The following is a 21,417-nucleotide window of genomic DNA, read 5'->3' on the forward strand; positions in this document are numbered from 1 at the left end:
AAGTCTACAAGTAATAAATGCTGGAGAGGGTGTGGAGAAAAGGGAACCCTCTTACACTGTTGGTGGGAATGCAAACTAGTACAGCCACTATGGAGAACAGTGTGGAGATTCCTTAAAAAACTGGAAATAGACATGCCTTATGATCCAGCAATCCCACTGCTGGGCATACACACTGAGGAAACCAGAAGGGAAAGAGACACGAGTACCCCAATGTTCATCGCAGCACTGTTTATAATAGCCAGGACATGGAAGCAACCTAGATGTCCATCAGCAGATGAATGGATAAGAAAGCTGTGGTACATATACACAATGGAGTATTATTCAGCCATTAAAAAGAATACATTTGAATCAGTTCTAATGAGGTGGATGAAACTGGAGCCTATTATACAGAGTGAAGTAAGCCAGAAAGAAAAACACCAATACAGTATACTAACGCATATATATGGAATTTAGAAAGATGGTAACAATAACCCTGTGTACGAGACAGCAAAAGAGACACTGATGTATAGAACAGTCTTATGGACTCTGTGGGAGAGGGAGAGGGTGGGAAGATTTGGGAGAATGGCATTGAAACATGTAAAATATCATGTATGAAATGAGTTGCCAGTCCAGGTTCGATGCACGATACTGGATGCTTGGGGCTGGTGCACTGGGACGACCCAGAGGGATGGAATGGGGAGGGAGGAGGGAGGAGGGTTCAGGATGGGGAACACATGTGTACCTGTGGCAGATTCATTTTGATATTTGGCAAATCTAATACAGTTATGTTAAGTTTAAAAATAAAATTAAAAAATAAATAAATAAAAAAAAAAAAAAAAAAAAAAAAAAGACATTTGCTCCTTGGATGAAAAGCTATGACCAACCTAGATAGCACATTAAAAAGCATAAACATTACTTCACAGACAAAGGTCCATCTAGTCAAAGCTATGATTTTTCCGGTAGTCATGTATGAATGTAAGAGTTGAACCATAAAGAAAGTTGAGTGCTGAAGAATTGATGCTTTTGAACTATGGTGTTGGAGAAGACTCTTGAGAGTCCCTTGGACTGCAAGATCAAACCAGTCACTCCTAAAGGAAATCAGTCCTGAATATTCATTGGAAGGACTGATGCTGAAGCTAAACCTCCAATTCTTTGGCCACCTGATGCGAAGAACTGACTCACTAGAAAAGACCCTGATGCTGGGAAAGATTGAAGGTGGCAAGAGAAGGGGACAACAGAGGATGAAATGGCTGGAGGGTATCACTGACTTGATGGACATGAGTTTGTTTAAGCTCTGGGAGTTGGTGATAGACAGGGAAGCCTGATGTCCTACAGTCCATGGGGTCAAAAAGAATTGGACACAACTGAGTGACTGAACTGAACTGAACTCCAGGTGTACAGCACAGTATGAGTTATACATACATGTGTATATATCTGTTCTTTTTCAGATGCTTTTCCCTTGTAGGTTATTACAAAATATTGAGTATAGTTCCCTGGGCTGTACAGTAGGTCCTTGTTGGTTATCTGTTTTATGTATAATAGTGTATATGTGTTAATCTCATCTTCCTAATTTATCCCTTCCCCATTTTCCCCTTTGGTGATCATAAGCTTGTTTTCTGCATCTCTGAGTCTGTTTCTGTTTTGTAATAAGTTCATTGTTATCTTTAGATTTCACATGTAAGTGACAGCATATGATATTTGTCTTTGGCTTGTTTTACTCAGTAGGATAATCTTTAGGTCCACCCATGTTGCTGCATATGGTATTATTTAATTCTCTCTATGGCTGAGTAATATTCCATTGTGTGAATGATAAAGAATATATGGTAATATCCATTCCATATCCATCAAGTGTCCTGTTGATGGACATTTAGGTTGCTCTCATGTCTTGACTATTGTAAATAGGGCTGCTGAGAACGTAAGGTGCAGGAATCTTGGTGCATAGTCGATTTACAATGATGTGTAAGTTTCAGGTATACAGCAAAGTGAATCAGTTATATATATATATATGCATACACATATATCCATTGTTTTTTAGATTCTTTTCCCATATAAACCATTACAGAGTATTGAGTAGCATTCCCTGTGCTATACAGTAGGTCCTTAGGATTGCAGGATTACATTGTAACTCTGTTTTTATTTTTTTAAGGAACCTCCTTACTGTTCTCCATAGTGGCAGTACCAATTTACATTCCCACCAACATAGGAGGGTTCCTTTTTCTCCAGATCCTCTCCAGCATTTATTATTTATAGACTTTTTGATGATGGCCATTCTGACTAGAATGAAATAATACCTCATTGTGGTTTTGATTTTCATTTCTCTAATAATTAGCAACGTTGAACACTTTTTCATGTGCCCATTGGCCACCTGTATGTCTTCTTTGGAGAAATGTCTATTTAGGTCTTCTGCTTATTTTTTAATTGAATTGTTTGTTTTTTTGATATTGAGCTGTTAGTGTATTTTGGAAATTAATCCCTTGTTGCATCTTCTGCAAATATTTTCTTCCATTCTATAGGTTATCTTTTCACTTTGTTTATGATTTTCTTTGCTGTGCAAAAGCTTTTAAGTTTAATTAGGTCCCATTTGTTTATTTTTGTTTTTATTTTCATTCCTCTAGGAGGTAGATCTAAAAAGATTGTTGTGATTTATGTCAGTGTTGTGCTTATGTTTTCCTTTAGGAGTTTTATAGTATCCACTCTTACATTTAGGTTTTTAATCCATTTTTGAGTTTCTGCAGTGTTTATTTGTTGATCCTCTTGTGGAAACTCTTCCCTTAACATCTTGGGAGAGCTCTGCCTTCCTCCCATGTTTGTGAAAAGCTTTGTATGTAGGTGTAGAGTTTATTGCTCCGAGAGAGAAGTTCTTGCCTCCAGTGAGTGGATGCTCCTCCCTTGCAGCTTCTTCAGTTGGAGTTTTGATTTGCTTTCTTTCTGACTCTGTGATCTGTATCAAGACATGTGATTTCTCTAACTTTAGTTTCCCTGTCTTTAAAACATAGATAAAGACTGCCTTACAGGTTTGTGTGAATCAGATAATTTTTGTGAAAGTATATTCTAAACTATGAATCATTATTGTGTACATATAGATAGATGTATGACTGTCAGTTCAGATATATCCTCTGCTACTGCTGCTAAGTTGCTTCAGTCGTGTCCGACTCTGTGCGACCCCATAGACGGCAGCCCACCAGGCTCCCCTGTCCCTGGGATTCTCCAGGCAAGAACACTGGAATGGGTTGCCATTTCCTTCTCCAATGCATGAAAGTGAAAAGTGAAAGTGAAGTAGCTCAGTCCTGTCCGACTCTGAGCGACCCCATGGGCTGCAGCCTACTGGGCTCCTCTGTCCACGGGATTTTCCAGGCAAGAGTACTGGAGTGGGGTGCCATCGGTCCCTAATTCAAAGGTCCCTGGTTCATAGTAGGACCCGTTAATAACAAAAGCATTAGGTAAGTGGTCAGAGAGTGGTAACAGTCTATAAAGACCACCCTTTTGTTCCAGTATTATACAGGCTTAGAATATATATTAAGAACGAAATTGGAACTTTCCTCATTATGTTAATTGTATAAATATGAAGGCTGCCACAGAGTATCTCTCATGATGGAAAAGGGATCTGTGAGATGATCACAAAGCGAGTGAAAGCAGAGGAGAGCTGGAAGAATTCTCTGCGAATTAAGGGTACAAAAGTATGAAGCAAAGGATATCTTACAGTAATAACACGTTATTATTGTAACATGGTAAGAGAAAACATTAAGCAAGAAAGAAAGGATTGTTTTTTCCTTAAATGAATCTTACAACTTGAAATAACTAAGTACACAAAATTGTTAACTAGAGAAGCATAGATATCCCCAAAATCCATGAGGTAAACACTGAGCCAGCCTCCGGGCACGAAGATAGTAATTTATTCTTCTCTACTTTCCCTGGGAGAAAAAGCCTGGTCTTCCTAGGTTCTACCCACTGCTCTTGTGTGATGGAATTTATAGAATTAGCCTTCAGAAAATGGTGCAACTGTTTTGAAAAGAACAGCATTTTACAAAGTGATTTCCCACCCCCCATGAAACAAGTTTTATTACTGAGTTACATTAGATTTTTTCAAATGTCCATAAGTTAGTGGCTAATTTTTAATTTAGATTTTTATCACTTCACTACTACTCAGAAAAACTCAGCATGTCCATGACTAACCCTAACCGTGGTGTTGGAGAAGACTCTTGAGAGTCCCTTGGACTGCAAGGAGATCCAACCAGTCCATTCTGAAGGAGATCAGCCCTGGGGTTTCTTTGGAAGGAATGATGCTAAAGCTGAAACTCCAATACTTTGGCCACCTCATGGGAAGAGTTGACTCATTGGAAAAGACTCTGATGCTGGGAGGGATTGGGGGCAGGAGGAGAAGGGGACGACAGAGGATGAGATGGCTGGATGGCCTCACTGACTTGATGGACGTGAGTCTGAGTGAACTCCGGGAGTTGGTGATGGACAGGGAGGCCTGGCGTGCTGCGATTCATGGGGTCACAAAGAGTCGGACACGACTGAGAGACTGAACTGAACTGAAAGAACATCTCCTAATACTTCAGCACAGACAGATAATGTATAACTGAAAAAAGAAGGTTAAGAATAAACTCTGTAAGCTCTTTCATCAGGAGCTCCCAGTATGACAGCTTGTTGGGAAGACAAGCTAACACCCAGCTTCAGTGATAACTTGGGATGTTGATGATCTGTGCCCCATTTCAAGCCAGAAACTCTGGACCATCAGCCATCTATTCCCAAAGGCATCATGCCAACCAAAAGTGGAAAATACTGCTTTCATACCTGGAACTTAAACCTGATGTGTTGCACACCTAGTTTATTATTATGGATGGTTAATTGCCTCTTCTCAACATATATGCTGCTCTCCCCATGACAGTTTTGGTGCTGGAAATTCCAATATGATTAGCATCTTACAGGCAACATTGAAATGTTACTGTCTATCCTATACCACAGTCAAAAAAATAATGAGAAGAACTTGGAGAATCACTCAGATGGATTCCCTTTTAGGCTTTGATACTCCTCTTACAATTCTCAATTCTTTTATTCTCTGTCCATTTCATCAGTGAAGCAAATTAGACAACCAGGAGTTTGTTCTGATTGATGCCATCAGACCTAAACACCTCCAGTCCCTTTGTGATGCCACCACCTCTCCTTCTGTGCTGGTACTTAACCAAGAAGAATGTTTCCAGTGAAAACCAGACCACAGATTTTTAAAAAGACATAAATAGAAAAGGTCCTATTTTCAACTGAATAAGTAAGGAATCTGACAATATATGAAAAACCCTATTTTAGTGGAATTGATCTTGTGACATTTAGTGGAGCCTTAGGCTGGCTAAGCCTTAGGCTTAGCTTGTTCACAAAGAGGCACATCAGGCTATTTTTCTCCACTTGTTAAATTTTCGGAATGTTTCTCATTAGATTCAGTCCAGTTCTTGGGTCCTCAGGTCAACATTGGCTATTATAATCTGACCTTGATACATTTTCAAGTGGTATGAGAATTCTCTTATTCTTCTCCTCCTCCTTCCTTTTCTTTTTCCAGTATCAAGGAAAATAAAGAGGTTTTTAATGTCCAGGGGAAATAGGGCTTATTGAGCAATCCTGTCTCAGTAACTTCCATTCATGTATGAGTAAAGTAATAAATCAGCAGAGACTCTACTGAGTGCATGCAGGTAACAGAAATCCAACTCAAGCATAAAAGGGCACATATTTGGGTCATTTTTGCTACAAAGTCCTGATAGCCTGGGTTCAGGTGTTCATTTGATGTCTTGGTCTTGGACTCCTCGTGTCTCAGCTTTGTTGTCCTCTGGGTTGGCTCTTTTCTCAAGCAGGCTTTTTCTGCATGAGGGGAGTTTCAAGTCCAATTCCTGTTACACTCGAAAACGTGTGAGAAAGAGGGCTTATCTAACCAAGAGTTCCCCCAGAAAGACCCAGGATTGAGTCCCATTGGTTCAGATCAACCTGGATCTGGTTTGGATCACTTACCTGCCCTGAGCTAACCACACAGGAGTGTGTGTGTGTGTGTGTGTGTGTGTGTGTGGTATGTGTGAGATGTGATTAGCCAACCCTAGGTCACATGCCTAGAGATGGCTTTAGCTCCGCCTAGACCACAGGAACTGAGGGCTGAGAAGGGAGGCTCCTCCCGTTGACAGGCTGTTATGACCAGAAGTGACAGTGGTTTCTGGGCCAATAGAGATAGCAGTGGTGAGCACTCCAGTAAGCCCACTCTGACTTCCAAATTCTGAAAATGTTTGATGGAAAATTATTATATTATTAATACATGCCTGACCTGCTACAGTCCATGGGGTCGCAGAGTCGGATACAACTGAGCAACTGAACAGCAACAATACGTGAATATTACTTTCATTTTTGTGTACTTAATTTGAGGAGCTTTTTTAGAAATAACGTATTTGAAGTGAAGAGATCAGGGCTAAAAACCTTGTCTCTAATATCTAATACCTCTGTAACTGAACAAGCCTCTCAGCTACTCAGGGCCTTGGTTTTCTCTTCTTAAAGTAAGATCATTGCCCCCTCCCATCACTGTTGTGAGACACAAGTAAAGTAGTAGTTGTCAAGTATTTAACAAACTATACAGCTCTACGTTTGGGTGGTTTGGGAAATTATTATTATTTTGAGATAGCTTTACCTTCCTTCTTTTCTGTGCTTTTTCAAATGCGACTGGAAATAAATGCGTTCTAAAATAAAGCTCATAATATTTAGCTGTGTTTTACAAAAGTATTTCTATTTTCCAGCTGGTAAACCCCAAACTCTTACCTCTCCACTGATATGGAAACAATAGTTCTTAGGACTATAAGCACTGTACAAGAACTTCCTATCTGTATTATAACCTAGTTAGTATTGAAGCTCTTTGGAGAGGATTTGTGGATGATTCCATACTTAAATACTTTATGAGTTAACATGTATTAAAATATGCCCTTATATGTTAAAACATTTTATTTTATTTCTCTTATAGCAGAGTCTATGTAGGCTATGTAGAGGTGAGACCCGACTCTTCCTTATTTTTTAATTCCCTATAATAAGCATCCCATACTTATCAGATTACACAAGGTATTTAGGCACTGCAAAAGCCACCAGTTTTTAAGATTTATTTTTAATTAGAGGATAATTGCTTTTACAGTGTTGTGTTGGTTTCTGCCATACAACAACGTGAATCAGCTATAAGTGTATATAACCTGAATCCTCAGAGCCAGGATGAGGACAGTGAACTGCCTACCAGCTCTAAGCTAGGCAGGTGATTAGTTCATTATCATCATCCTCAGAGCCATCACTGATTAGTACAGCTTTATAATGAGGAAGTCAAGGCACAGAGGATTTATGTTGTTGGCCCAAGACCACAAAGATTGTAAGAAGCAGAGTCAGTACTTGAACCCAAGCTGTCTAGCTTCAGAGACTGTGCTTTAACCACTGTGATGATGAACCCCTGGGTTGTATCTACACAGCAGAAATGCTGCTGCTGCTAAATCGCTTCAGTCGTGTCCGACTCTGTGTGACCCCATAGATGGCAGCCCACCAGGCTCCTCTGTCCCTGGGATTCTCCAGGCAAGAACACTGGAGTGGGTTGCCATTTCCTTCTCCAATGCATGCATGCATGATAAGTCACTTCAGTCGTGTCCGATTCTGTGTGACCCCATGGACAGCAGCCCACCAGGCTCCTCTGTCCACAGGATTCTCCAGGCAAGAATACTGGAGTGGGTTGCCATTTCCTTCTCCACACAGCAGACACGACACATTCTAAAAAAAACTCTAGAACCCCAAGAGGCTCCAGGACAATGTTTTGAGACCTTTGACATATTCTGCGAGTAATATTTAATACTTTATGTAAAAGCACGTGTAGTAGAGACTTGAATCTCTAGGGTGGTGTGGACAGACATTGTATTTGAAGAGAATCCTTTGCTCTTGATAGCCAACTTTCATTCTTTACAAATCAAGGGGAGTAAAGAGTAGCTTCATGAAGTCAATTGCAAAATTATGTGATCTCCACCTTTCTGTATGGATCTCTACTCTAAGGCTTGAATTGCAGCCTCACAAGAATTTACAGTAACTTGCATTCTCTATATACATTTATGGCCAGAAGTTTCTTCTGTGCTTCTGTTAAAGAAAACCAGAGAACTTTAGGGTGAAAGGGGGCCAGAAAATGTATCCAGTCCTGTGTCTTGATGCAGCACCCCCTCCAACACATCCTTAGTAAACAGCCACAAGTTTATATCTCTGCTTGTTTCTGTAAGGTGGCCTCTTTGTGAGGCAGCCAGCCCCATCATCACTGAATAAGTTCTAATTAATAGGACTTTTGCCTTATAGCATGTTGAAATTAGCCCCCTTAAAATTCCCACGTAGTCAGTTAATGCTATCTTCTGAAAACACAAAGAGTAAATATGCTCCCTCTTGCTGAGAATAGTGAAGACTAAAGACTCTGTGATGTCTTTCCTTTGCTATATTAACCACTTCCAGCTCTTGCCAATATCTTTCTGATAAGTGGGATGTGAGCTACACAGCATTCTGATTCCCAGCTCTGGTCATGTCGGCTTTCTTGGTGTTCATGCTTAACACTGAGATACTATTAATTCTTGTTGAACTTTTCTATGAAAATGTTTTAGTGTTTTTCAGTGGCCATGAGCCATGCCTCCCTTCTCAGGCCTCAACAGTGCTGTATGTGTATGTGTGTGTGTGTGTTTAACCTTAATGCAGGATCTTACATTTACATTATTCTTTTGCAGGTCTAACAGTTTTATCAAGTAATGAATCCTGTTCTATCAGTGCCTTTTTAGAACTTGGTCAATGTTCAACATGTCACTGATCCTTCCCAACTATGTAATGTGCTGATTTTAAAAGCACACCTCAAAAAATGTACCTATCAAGTAACTCCTCTAGTGTGTTGACTTCAGTGTTGAACAAGGCAGACCTGAGGAAATACCTGTGTAGCCCTCCATCAGAGACCTCTTAGGTTGGCATCATTCAAGATGATCATTCAAACAGACCTTGTTTTCCCATATATTCCACAAGGATAAAACAAGGAAATAGTGGGGTCTTAATAAGTATCATTGAATGAATGGCTTTGTCCAATACCCCCTTTTTTTAACTCCTTGGCTGCACCATGCAGCAAATGCAATCTTACTTCCCCAATCAGGTATCAAACCCGCTCCCCCTGCAGTGGAAGCTCAGAGTCTTAAGTGCTGGCCTGCCAGGGAAGTACCTCCAACACCTCTTTTTTACTAGAGGCAGAAAGTGGTGTTGAGCATACAGTTTGTAAATGGGTTCAAATTCTTAAAAATGACATCCTCGATTTACAAGAAAGGAGCATGATTTATATTTTAAAGTGATGTTACTGGCAAAGAACAATTATTACTTTGCAAAATCGAATTTATTTGCAGCAGTTCATGTTATGATAAAAAGCTGACTGCTGCTGTTCTGAATGAGTGATTAATATTTCTGCTAATGGCCCTGAAACATGTTTGTGTCAGGAGTAGCCAGACTTGGAGGTAGAACAAGTAAAATAGTCCATATTGCAAGAAACAGCATGATCCTAATTGACTTAAATTTCGGGCAACATGCAGGGAACTTGGGGCGCTGTACAATAAGATCTGAATTGTACAAAGAGTGTTCCACTTTTGTTCCTCTGCTCTTTTTTTCTTGTGAAGAGATTTCATAAATTTCATAAATAATTCTATAATGTCATTTAGGGCTACAACTGTCATATTAGGGAATGCAGGTTATGTATTATCTCTGCAAATGAATAACAGGTCACATAGCTTTAGTTCTCTTCTGTTTTGGCAGCTTACTTTATGAGCTGTCAGCACCAGAATCAGAACTTAAAGGGAAAGAGGGAAGAAAGCGGGGAAGGGGGAGCAGAAGAGGGGGAATAGAAGGAGAGAGAGGGCAAGTGGGAGAGGAAGCTGTAACTTTGCAGGCAGCAAGTACTATCAGACTTCATATCATGTCAGTGTACTAATGATGAGACCAAATGTGGTGTTTACTTCCACTTTTGCTAGATTGATTCATTCTGATGCCAGCAATAATGGGTCACACATGGAAAAATGACTGTTGGCCTGGTTTTTCACTTCCAGCAGGTGATTACTGATCTGTCCCAGAATGTCCCTGATACAGGGACAAGGTCATGTTCATGAAGGTGTGAGAAGACTGCTCTTTAAGAAAGGGAAGAAATGATGGGGAGCGGGATTTTTTTTTAGTCCAGTATTCCCTGCAACTAAAATAGTTGACTTGAAACCTTTTACAAAAAGAGTCAGTGGTAAGAAAGCCTGAACTTGAGACGTTCCCAGCATAGTTGAAAAGAAAGAATCACATATTGTTGTTACAGGGGCGTGTACACATCACAAAACTCAGCCGAGAGGAGAGGAAGAGAGTGGCTCCATCTATAATGGTGGGACAGAATAAGTAGGACGCTGGCCTGCGGCTTCTGGGTAACTCAGGAGAGACAAAAGGTTCTGGTTTCTGACTTGCAGGCAGGCTTCTGCGAGTACCCACGGAAGAGGAGACCGCAGGGGCCATCACTGCTGAAGAAAAGATGCACGCGAGGTGTTTGGTGCATGGTTCCTTGGCTGAACTGAATTTGTCTGACTCCACCCTTTGACAGGTCTCACCTCGTTTTGGGCTCTGCTCAAGGAGCTGCTGAGTTTTCTGGCTGCTGACCAAGGCTCCCTTTATTAGGGTGCTCTTTTTTCTTTTGCCTTTGAAGCTGTTTTGTTCTCTCTTCAAGCTTGTTTTTGTTTTATTTTAGAAGCGCTGTCATCTGAGAGAAGAGATGGACTTCATTACTCTTTTAACTTTCACTCTGAACCTTTCATATTTCTTGTTGGACTCTTTCTGGTCCATTCCTGAACACCCCGAAGTGTGAAAGAATTATGACAGACTTAAGAGAAACAGAGGGAAAGCTTTTTTTTTTCAGGGCTAGAACAAGGCAGAAAATTTCATCTCTGATGGAATCTGACCAGAGGGCTCTATTCATACAAGTTTCTTTATTAAACTAGCTATACAGCATCAGCAGACGCATGGAAGGTTTCAGTGCCTAATTGATGTTACTGAGTGGGTGGAGCTGTCACAGACTTCCTCCTTCCAAGACCTACCATCAGCTACTGAATCCCAGTTGACTATGGGTCCTGACAAAAGAAAATGGATCATGTCCATAGCAATGCCTATTCTGTAAGCATTGACTGAAAGCAGGGCTGACCCCTACTCACATTGTGGCCCATGCCTTATACCCCATAGATGAAAAGTAATTGTCTCTGAATGAATGTCAGGGTGCCAGGAAGACAGGTTCTTATGCTCTAAACCTTTTCCCTCATTTTCAGTTTGCATTTGAAAGAAAAATCCCTTTGTAGCATGGAAAGCATAGACAACTTGGGTATAATATGCTGGGTGCTCGGGGAAGGCTTCTCTGGGAAGGCAACCCTGGAGAAGGTGAGTGAGGGATTTGGTCATGCAGCATCTGGAGAAGGGGAAACAAGTGCAGAGGCTTTGGAACAAGAGTGTGCTTTGCTGTCCACAACTTGTGAACAGGAGGGAGAGAGGTGAGGCAGGGCAGGGGTAACAGAGGATGGAGTTCCTTGCAGGCCCATTATTAGGACTGAATTTTCTTCTGAGTTAAATGGAGCAGAGCAGCATGATCCAGCCTTCATTTTAAATGGATCGTTTTGGCTGTTGTATTGAGCATCAGCACAACGGGGCCAAGGATGAGAGTGGTGAGACCAGTGTAGAAGCTAATGGAAGAATCCAAGTGAAAAAAGGTAGTGTCTTGGACCAAGTAGGGATAGGACGGTGAGATTTTAGAAGTGAATTCAGTAGGATTTGTTGCTGGATTGAATGTGAAAGGTGAGCAAGAGGATGACCCTAACTGGAAGAAAAGGGTTGCCATTTAGTGAAGTAAGAAAGCTTATAGGAGAGGAGAGGTCATGTGAAGCTTGGTTTGGGGCGTTTAATTTAAGGTTAAGATGCTTATTAATCATCAAGATTAAGAGAGGTGTCAAGAAGGCTGGGTGTCTGCCTCTGGAGTTCAGAGGAGAGGTCTGGGCTGGAGACATAAATTTGGGCATTGGGATAGGATGAGGCCACCTGGTAAAGCCAGAAGTAAAGCATTAAGGACTTATACTCCAGGGGTCAGAGGACAGTCAGATCACAGTAACCAGCAGAGGAGCTAGGAAATGGGAGGAGTGATCAAGTGTCAGATGGTCAAGGAAGATGAACAGTTGGATTTGACAAAATGAAGAACAGTGGTTTCGGTAGAGTGGGCTCATGTAAGGAGAGGAAGGGGGAAGCAGAGACCATATAGATAGCTCTCAGGGCCTTTGCTTCTCAAAGAACAGAAATTGAGCAGGAGCTCAGGTAAAATATTGGGTCAAGGGAAGGGGCTTATTTGCTTTTAATGGGAGATGTTTCAGTACTTACCACAAATGTTCAAAAAACAGACAATGAAGGAGAGAGAACTTACAGTAAATTATCAGGTTACTACCAATTGAGCAAAAAAGAAGTCGACCTTTGGGAGAAAGACTTTGGAGATAGATGATATTCTTTTTACTTTGTTATTAGATTTGAATGCAAATGCATTGTATTTTCTGAACTGTACTCGTGGTAACCTGAGGCATGTGACGGTGACAAGAACAGGATGTGTGTTGTATTCCAGAGTCAGGAGAGAGGTCTGAACTTGAGATAAAATTATGCACCTCCAAAAGTGTGCTGACTTCATCACCAAAGAAATAAATATTAAATTATTGATATCTCAGTTCTAAGATTTCTATCCCTTTAATTAACCCCCATTTATTTGGATTTCATGGTAATTCAAATTCAGATCAACTAAATTAGCCTTTGCGATGTATGAGAAAAAGGAACTGAGAGAAAATTAATAAGCATATGAAATTGCAAAGGCTGTTTACCATCCTTTTACAGAACTGTTTCCAGGCTCCTACAAGCAGCCCGTTAGCAGATAGGTCTGCTAATTACAGATGTTCCTCTCTTTTCAACAAAGTCAGCAGCTCTTTTTCAGCCTTTATCAGGAAAAAATGAGTCCGTCTCTAACAAGAAGTCTGCAAGGTTAATCTCTGATGCATTTTGCCAGAAGTGTGTTAGCAGTGATGTAGTTTACTGAGGGCCCAAGTGGCAGCAACAAAGTAGATCGACTAAAAATTATAACGAGGAGAGTAATTAATGTTTCCATGGTGCTTGATCATTTGCCAAGAAATACTGAACACATTCTGTGATTCCATTCACTCAGTCAATACGTTTGACAGCTTCTGTATTTCAGGTCCTAGAAACCTAGCTGTGAAAAAGTTCCCTTTTGCGTGAAGCTTAGCATGAGCTGCACAACAACCTGGTGAAATAAGTAGGCCGAGTGCTATTATTAATCTTTTCAGATGAGGATATTCTAGTGTTTAATTAAAATTTAGATTTAACTCACTTCTGTTCTAGGAATTTGGGCCCCAGCTGAAATTTTATCACTAGTATTTTCTTTCTCAAAGCTTTTGAATACTCAGTACTTCAGTACATGTTGTACTCTGAAATGTTATCTTCATAAATATAGTGAAGGAGAAGAGGGAGTCAGAGGATGAGATGGCTGGATGGCATCACCAATGCAATGGATATGAACTTGGGCAAACTTCGGGAGATGGTGAGGGACAGAGAGGCCTGGCATGCTGCAGTCCATGGGGTTGCAAAGAGTCGGACACGACTGGGCGACTGAACAACAACAAATATAATGAAATTCTGCAGGGGAAGCTCTTTTGCATTTAAAAAATTCATTCCAACACTCAGTCTGATAACCATGTGTCTGGAAGAGCCATTCCATGTTATGAAGACACCAGTTATAGCTGGTCCGTCTTAAGTTACTACTCTAGGAGCCTGATCAAGTCTTTACTGTCATCAAAATTGGCTTCCCTGGTGGCTCAGTGGTAAATAATCCTGCCAGGACAGGAGACGTGGGTTTGATCCCTGAGTCGGGAAGATCCCCTGGAGAAGGAAATGGCTACCCACTCCAGTATTCTTGCCTGGGAAATCCCATGGACAGAGTCTGGCAGGCTACAATCCATAGGGTTGCAAAAGAGTTGGACACAATGACTAAACAGCAGCAACAATCATCAAAGTTAGTGTGATAGCTGACATGTATCAGCTTTTTAAAAAAACAACCTCCATAACATACTATTAACCGCCTTTATTTTAAACTGTTCTTAAAATCTGACTTTTTACCACTTGCATTGAGGCACATAATTATTAGAAGTGAGAACATATTTACTTTAAGTTTGAACATAGGTTTTACATGAAAAACAGTTATTGTAACTTCTTTAAAAGGTATATATGCCACATGGGAACTCTTCAGTGTATATGACTGGAGGTAGATTTTATTTCTTCATTGAGAAAATCTTACACAGATTTTTAAAAAATAAAATAATCGTGGTACAAGACACTCTCTTGCCTCCTTAACTCTCTGGTAACTTCTGTGACTGTAGGGGGATTATATTCATGTAACAGGATGCTAAGGGGGAGCTTTCCTGTAGGCTCTAAGTATTGCACGTTCTAAAGGGAAAGCTGCTGGTAATGGAGCCCGACTCCCTCCTCGGAGTTGACCAACAGGTGGTGAGTGCTGTCCTGCATAGCAGCTGCCTGTCCATAGAGGTAGAAGATGGCTGCTGGGAGCGCGGGGGGCGCGGGTCAGAAGGTTGTCTGAGCCACGGTGGAAGGAGCTGAGGCTTTCCCTCCCTTCTCAGGGGAGGGGAGAGACCACATGCCCGGGCAACGCAAGCCTGGGGAGAAGGGTTCCAAGGGGAACATTCACCCAGAGTGGGGGAACCTGGCGTCTCTCTCCGTCAGTGGACTTCTGGGAGCAGACACGTGTAGACCAGCCTGAACTGAGGAAGAGAGAACAGGAGGAAGTGTCCTGGCAGAGAGCGGAGTGGTTGCGGAGCCACGTGCTCTGCATGGCGCGGATGTACTCGTGTGTGGTGTGGGTGGGCATTCAGGAAGAGGCTGGGCTTGTGTGTGCTCCCCTGCCTCCCACCCAAGGGGCGTGCGTGTGTCCTAGGAAGGTTGAGTAGGGGTCGGAGAAAGTCACCCAAAGCCAGATTTCTCACATCAGGAACAGTGCTATCTACTGTCCTTCCCAGCAGAGCCCTCCAGAGAACCTGCGCGGATAGAGTAGAATCCAGGGCAGGGCAGCTCCTACACGAGGGGTCAGAGACCAAGTTAGTGTTACCCTGATAAGCAGACAACCAGCAGAGAGAATTCAGCCACTGCCAGATAAGAAAGGGGCCCTTGTCCTTCTCCTGTGTCCTTCTCCCCAGATAAGTGCATGAAGGAGGTAGAGCTTGGGGTAGGAGGGCTCCAAGGTGGGCTCTACTGCCCCATCAGGTGTGTGATGAGGAAGGGCAACGTTTGAATCATATATGATATTGGAGTATGGCCCATCTGGGGGTAATGATTGGAAAACAGAACATTAAGGTATCTGAACCCCCTGTGGAGTTGAGACTGTTTCATAAACTGACTCCATTTATGTGTATTTCTTTCAGGATTAGTAAACAGACTCCATGTAACTGAATAGCCCCCTCCACTTTCTGGTGAAGTCATTACTGGGCTGGCACTCCTTCCTAGCCAGCTGACATGTTGTAACACTTCCCTGTGTGACCTCAGCAAGCTACTGAACGTCTCTGGATGTCATTGTCTTCATCTGTCAGATGACAGGTGATCCCTGGGTTACTTCTGTCACTAAAATGCTGTGAACGTTGTAGAAGGTGTAATGTATGTAAAAGAATTAGCTCAAAACTGTGGGTGACAGTGCTTTAAGGTGTCCTCGAAGCATGTTTGGTGCCAGTTAAGATGGTAATCCTACTGAAGCATGGAGTTAATATATTTAAATCAGATGACAGCTATTGGAGATGAGGCTGGGAGTTTAATGACCCCAATGCTTAACTTGCTAGAGATTTAATTTTTGAAAAGTAGGAAGGGGTAGATGCCCCCCCTGTGGAGAAAATGGCATGATGTTTAGGGCAGATACTGAGAAGAGCAGAGCTGCTTTTAAGTGAGAGGTGGTTGGAAGTGCCTTTTGGTCAGACCCCAGGTATCTTACTTTCTTAACAGAATGCCAGTTACCTGACAGTCTGTCCCCAGCAAGCCATCCAGATGACAGAAGGAATGGAGAGCAAGATGTAGGTGGGTATGGAGCTGCGTTTGGAACTGGAGAGAGAGATGTTAAATTTATGGTGAGCATTTCTGGGAGGGTGGAGGTGGGAGAAACACTTAGCCAGAGGAAAGCTTTCGTTTCCACACTTCCACACTTGCTGGTGATAGGGTTCCTTGCTGGGTTTCTAAACCATACTGTGCTTGTGTTCTTATCTCCTTTCTGCACTGATCTTTGTACACTCTGCTTGTGAATTCTGGGGATGTTCACAGTGCTTGGCTGAATAAGCTTAGGCATTCTGCCATTTTCTGTGATTCGATTTCACAGCGTCTTTTAGATGATGGAATTCAGGAAAAGAACTCGGTAAAGGTCAGGCCAGGAGCCTCGTTGGTTTATCTGGTGGTTTCTGCTGTAACTCCTGGGAGGGTGCTGGTTCATTGGGCATTTGGTTCTAAGCAAACATTATTGCCTTTTAATAACTGTTGGTTATTGGATTGTTAGTGGTGTGGTGGAGAGTCCAAAACATGGAGCTGACTCATTAGGCTCATAAAAAAGCAAATGCTGTTACCCAGAGTTTCTGGTGAGTGACAGAACTGAGCTTCCAGACCCCAACCCACCCCCGATTCCGCCTCCATGGCGCCCCCTCCACCACCACACTCTCCCACTGCTGGGCAGCAAGCGGACACTTCTCCCCTTGTTAATCACAGAGTTCTGCCCTTGAGAACTCTGAAGGGGAAAAATATCTTCTAGGTTTATCAAGCTGAGCAATAACTAAACTAGGGAAGTCGTTTTATTGCATTGTGTGCTCCTGGTCGTTTGCCCATAAGAAAATAAAAATGTTTGGCTTGTGTTAAAGACTTTTTTCCTATCTTTCTTGAACTTCATGAAAATATTTATCCTATGAAATGAATGACGTGAAGGGGGAAAGTATTTCCATTCTCTTTGGCAAGTGGAAAAACACAGTTTGCTTTCTTCAAGATGTGAGTGGATTGGTAATTTCCTTTGACATAAAACTAATGCATAAATGGTTTTTGTTTTTTTTTTCTCCCAGCCAACCCAAAATGTTTGTAAGCAAAAGAATGACTTGGCAGTCAATTATTAAACCTCGGGCAACCTAAAGCATTTTTTGAGTGTTGTTGTTTTTTTAAGAAATGTGATTCTTTGCTCTTTATTATTTTCCTCCTCCCCTTCCTTGATGCTACCTTGGTAGCTGCCGTGTTTTAAATATTGACAAGATGAGATAGTTTTCTGTTTATATCAGCAGTCGTCTGTCTGTGAGATATGGACGAATCAGAACGCTGGATTTCCTTTCTCAGCCATCCATCAGGTTCATAATGTAAGGTTACAAATGGTTATTTTCTCTTCCTGAACTTGCGCTGTGTCGTGTGTTGCAAAGTGTCGTCAATAGCTATAGGGACTATGTCCTGGCAATGCAGAAAATTTGTGATGTCTAACAACTCCTGAGATTTTTTTTTATTATTGTTTATTATACTTCATTCACTGTGCCTCGTGACTAGTTAACGTGCAAAACATTGTCCTGAAATGAGAAACATACTTGGTTTGGAAGTCTACAGTTAAAATCTGTCCCGTGTGAGTTTGGCTTTCATCCCAGGTGTCCGCGTTCACTTGCTTTCACAGGAGAAAGGAAAAGGGTAAATTGATATATATATATACCCATGTATATATCAGTATTAGTCTTCCCCATTTTGTACTTCCCTTGTCCATGGGCTATTCAGTCCTTTGTGCCTAACACAAAGGTTCATGTGCTTCACTTGTGAGAAATATTTGAGTATGATTTGCATGATATTCTATATAAGTTTTATGCAAATGCAAGAGGACTGTAGCCAAGAGAGGCACCATTACAGCTACAAAGTGGTTCTCAGCCTAATCCTTTTTTTTTTTCCACTTGACAGTACTGAATTGATCTTTGGAATGCATGCAAAATCACGACCTATTTTACTCTGAGCTGCTTAATATTCAGATATTCACATTTCACCTTTGCATACATTTAAAAATTCATTTTTGTTTGGAAAGTAAACATTTTCATGTTTGGTTTTTTTTTGTCTATTTCATATTTTAAAATACAATCCTATTTTCACACTCTTAAATTTTTCTCATTGGGCAGCCTGCTGTCTGAGAGGTTGAGACTTTTGGTTGAGAATCACTCAAAAGAGCTTTTGCAGAGCTCTTGGGGCAGCATGCAGAGGGCCTCTTTTGGGGTGCCACGTCAGGCATACCCCTCCTTGTGTGCATGGGATTTCTGGCTCTTGGGGACCAGTCTATACATTGCCTGGTACTGCTGCTCCCGTGACCCAGCAGTTCCTCCTGAACACGTAAACGCTCGCTAACCAGTGCTTTTTCATGTTCAGAAGTGGCCATCTCTGCTCTTTTATCAAAAGAAACAAATTTAGGATAACCAGCTGCATTCTTTATTCTTGAAGATGTTTTAGAAGAACTGCACCAGCATCTTGCTTTCATGTGTGTGTGAACTGTTTGTAGGAGGCCTTTCCTTACATTCACATCCCAATGTATGTACACATATGTATACATATGTGCCTTCTTCAAAGCTGTTGAGATAAGGGAAAGTAAATGTAATCACATAACTTATGTATGTTTGGGTAGCCCACCTCTAATATTTGTTAGAATTATTGAAAGTGAAACCTGAAAATAACAATTGTCATTTAAAATCATTTTAGTTTTTCATTAAGTGATTTGAAGAAATAGAAAATAATGTTTGTTAATATTCAATCTAAATTTACAAGCAGGTAGGTGGGAGTTGTTCCTAATAGAAAAGATTTAAAAGCTTCTATTAAAAAAAATCAATTAAGTCCTCATTTAAAAAATTTTTTAAAGAATAAGATAAGGCTTGGAAAATACCATACTTTCCTGTTCATGTTAGAGAGCTAGATCCTAATCATAGCTTTTAATTATTTACTGACATCCTAACAAAACTTTTCCTTAAGAAGAAAGTAAGAATATAAATAGTGTTTCCCCTTTGTATTCTCAGAACACATAGAATATGTGATATCTTCAGTTTCCATTTTGGGGGATAGAGCGTTATACGATACGATGTTTTTGAATTAGATATCTGGTGCACATGAACTAAAACCATGCAGTTTTACCACCTTTTGAAATAATGAAAAGATTAATAGCTGCATTTTGGAATCTACCACCCAATAAACATCTATCATGGAATTTTGCAAATTTTTTTCTGCGTTATAACTAAATTCAGTTAGTGGCTTATATTTTTAAGCTGGTGGTATGAGACATTTAATTTAATTACATTATATTGAGTATGGCCCAATCCTTAAAACTCAGCAGGCTAAGAATTTCTAGTTGGCAGTTGGTAAATACCTATTAAGCAGAATCAGTTCTCTGTTTAAAACTTTAATCTCAAATTATGTTTTTCTTTTGTATTAGAAGATTAAGTTTTATTTGAGTTTGAAGGGATAGCTAAGAATGTACATTTTCTTCTGTTTAATTATGTCCTAAAGGAACAAATACACACATAAATGCCAAGTAAACAAGGTTTTAAGCCATGACCAAATTCTTGAACTATTAAGATCATTTAATACATGAACCTAAAGGAAAGGTTTTTCTCCAAGTATTTTAAGCTATAAAGAAGTAGCCTGAAGATATTTAGTAAGAGTGTCTGGAATCACTGTAATGTCTCTTCTGCAATTACTTAAGCCTTTTAAAGAGTACTGCCAGTCACTAATAGTTTACAATGTGACAGACTTTTGCAATTTTATTTTGTTATTCTAATTAAACATTATTGCCTCATAGTAACCCATGTTTTGCTAAAGATAAGACTTTATTATAAACTGTTGTTTCAGACAAAAGACTTTTTAACTCTGTTTGGTTTTTAGTTAATATTTAATAAGCATTTTTAACTGAGAGATTATTAATTTTTTAAATTTACCTGAAGAAATACAGATAATATCTGGATATAAATTTAGTGTTTAACAGGACCTAATACTGGGCTTCACAATTGAAATTATTTGAAATGTGAGGCAAACCCCTCCCTTGCTTTTTCTCTCTGCTGCTCCTCCATGTTATCACCACTCGACCGGTCTCCTCCATAGTTCATTCCTGCTATAATTCAGCCTCCAAAAGGACAGAGACGGAGGGCACCCTTGCTCTCCAAGTTCTTTTGTTTTTACTGTCCCTCAAGGAGATGAAGCTGAATCCCACCCCAGGGCAGGCCACATCTGCCCTTTACAATAGTGTAATGATGAGTCCATCCATTCCCACTGAATCAATTCCAAAGAGAAAAATCAACACCTACAAACAGAGTCTTCTAAATACTCTTATATCTAAAGTTAAAAATAATAATCAGTTGATGAGTTTCCAGGAAGAAAAGAAAATTATTTCCTTATAAATTCAATTTTAAGAACACTTTTTCCTCTGTTTGAAAACGAATTTCTGGAAATAGCACTCAGTATGACAAAATTCAGTTTCTATTTCCAGAAAGGCAGATTCAGTCCCTGTAGGGAATTTTTTAAATATTTGGTCTGGAGCATAGTTTCTGGGCCACAAAGAACATAAGGATTCTGTTTCTCTTCCCTATAATTATCTTCCCCCATTGCATGTCGGGGAAGCGTGTCAGAGCACTCCAGATTCGGAGCAGGTGGTTTGGGATTTCTGGACAAAGTGGAGTCACAGGAGAGCAGATGATGGCGCTGCCTAAGCAGATGAAATGGACGCACCACTAAATTCTTCAAATGCTTACGAAATAAGAGATCGAGGTCGTTTCCAGACTGAGATGCTATGTGCTGTTATTCCCAAAATGGCTGCTCTGACTTCTGTGGATGATGTAAATATTTGGACCAGCATTCTGCTTTAAGTGTATGTGGAACTCACATTGAAATTTAATTATAAAAGTGCCTGAGTTAATTCAGCAATTAGAGAATGAGTTTGCATATGATTTGCATGCTTAACGTACAAACACCTGAAATGTCCCCATAACCCCAGCTTCATCCCACCCATTCCCACCCCCAGCCCTCCCCTATCCCTTGACCCGCAACCCATGGTACCCCCAGCTCCTGCCATGTCTGTTCAGGCTTTTCTGAAAACTGCCCGTTGAGCTTGGCCAAGGTGAACCTCAGCTAAATGATGACAGGGCTAACGCTGAAGACTGGATGCTTGGTTTGCGTTGTCACGTCAGCAGACACTGGATCCAAGGATCTCTTGAGGTCAACCAGCTCCCTTTGTATCATTCCACGAAGTTGCGTGCAAACTTCTGTTGTTGCGTTAACAGTGTTACCTGTGACTTAAGTGTACAACACCTGTTT

General features: G+C 40.8%; 1 protein-coding gene across 16 annotated transcripts in view; it reads left to right on the forward strand.

The window, feature by feature from the left end:
- Window positions 1-21,417, forward strand: part of ANKS1B (ankyrin repeat and sterile alpha motif domain containing 1B) — a 1,161,043-nt gene that overhangs the window by 1,070,639 nt on the left and 68,987 nt on the right. For 5 of the 16 annotated variants that reach the window (XM_055576254.1, XM_055576310.1, XM_055576326.1 and 2 more), the window contains one exon: window positions 17,385-17,459. The exons of 7 other annotated variants lie outside the window; for them this stretch is intronic. In XM_055576254.1, coding sequence (XP_055432229.1) covers window positions 17,385-17,459 — 75 coding nt within the window. The remainder of the gene's footprint in view (window positions 1-17,384; window positions 17,460-21,417) is intronic. 4 more of the 16 variants (XM_055576264.1, XM_055576301.1, XM_055576334.1 and 1 more) reach the window with 1 other exon arrangement.

The sequence above is a fragment of the Bubalus kerabau genome, chromosome 1, assembly GCF_029407905.1.
Source record: "Bubalus kerabau isolate K-KA32 ecotype Philippines breed swamp buffalo chromosome 1, PCC_UOA_SB_1v2, whole genome shotgun sequence".
NCBI classification, from domain to species: domain Eukaryota; kingdom Metazoa; phylum Chordata; class Mammalia; order Artiodactyla; family Bovidae; genus Bubalus; species Bubalus kerabau.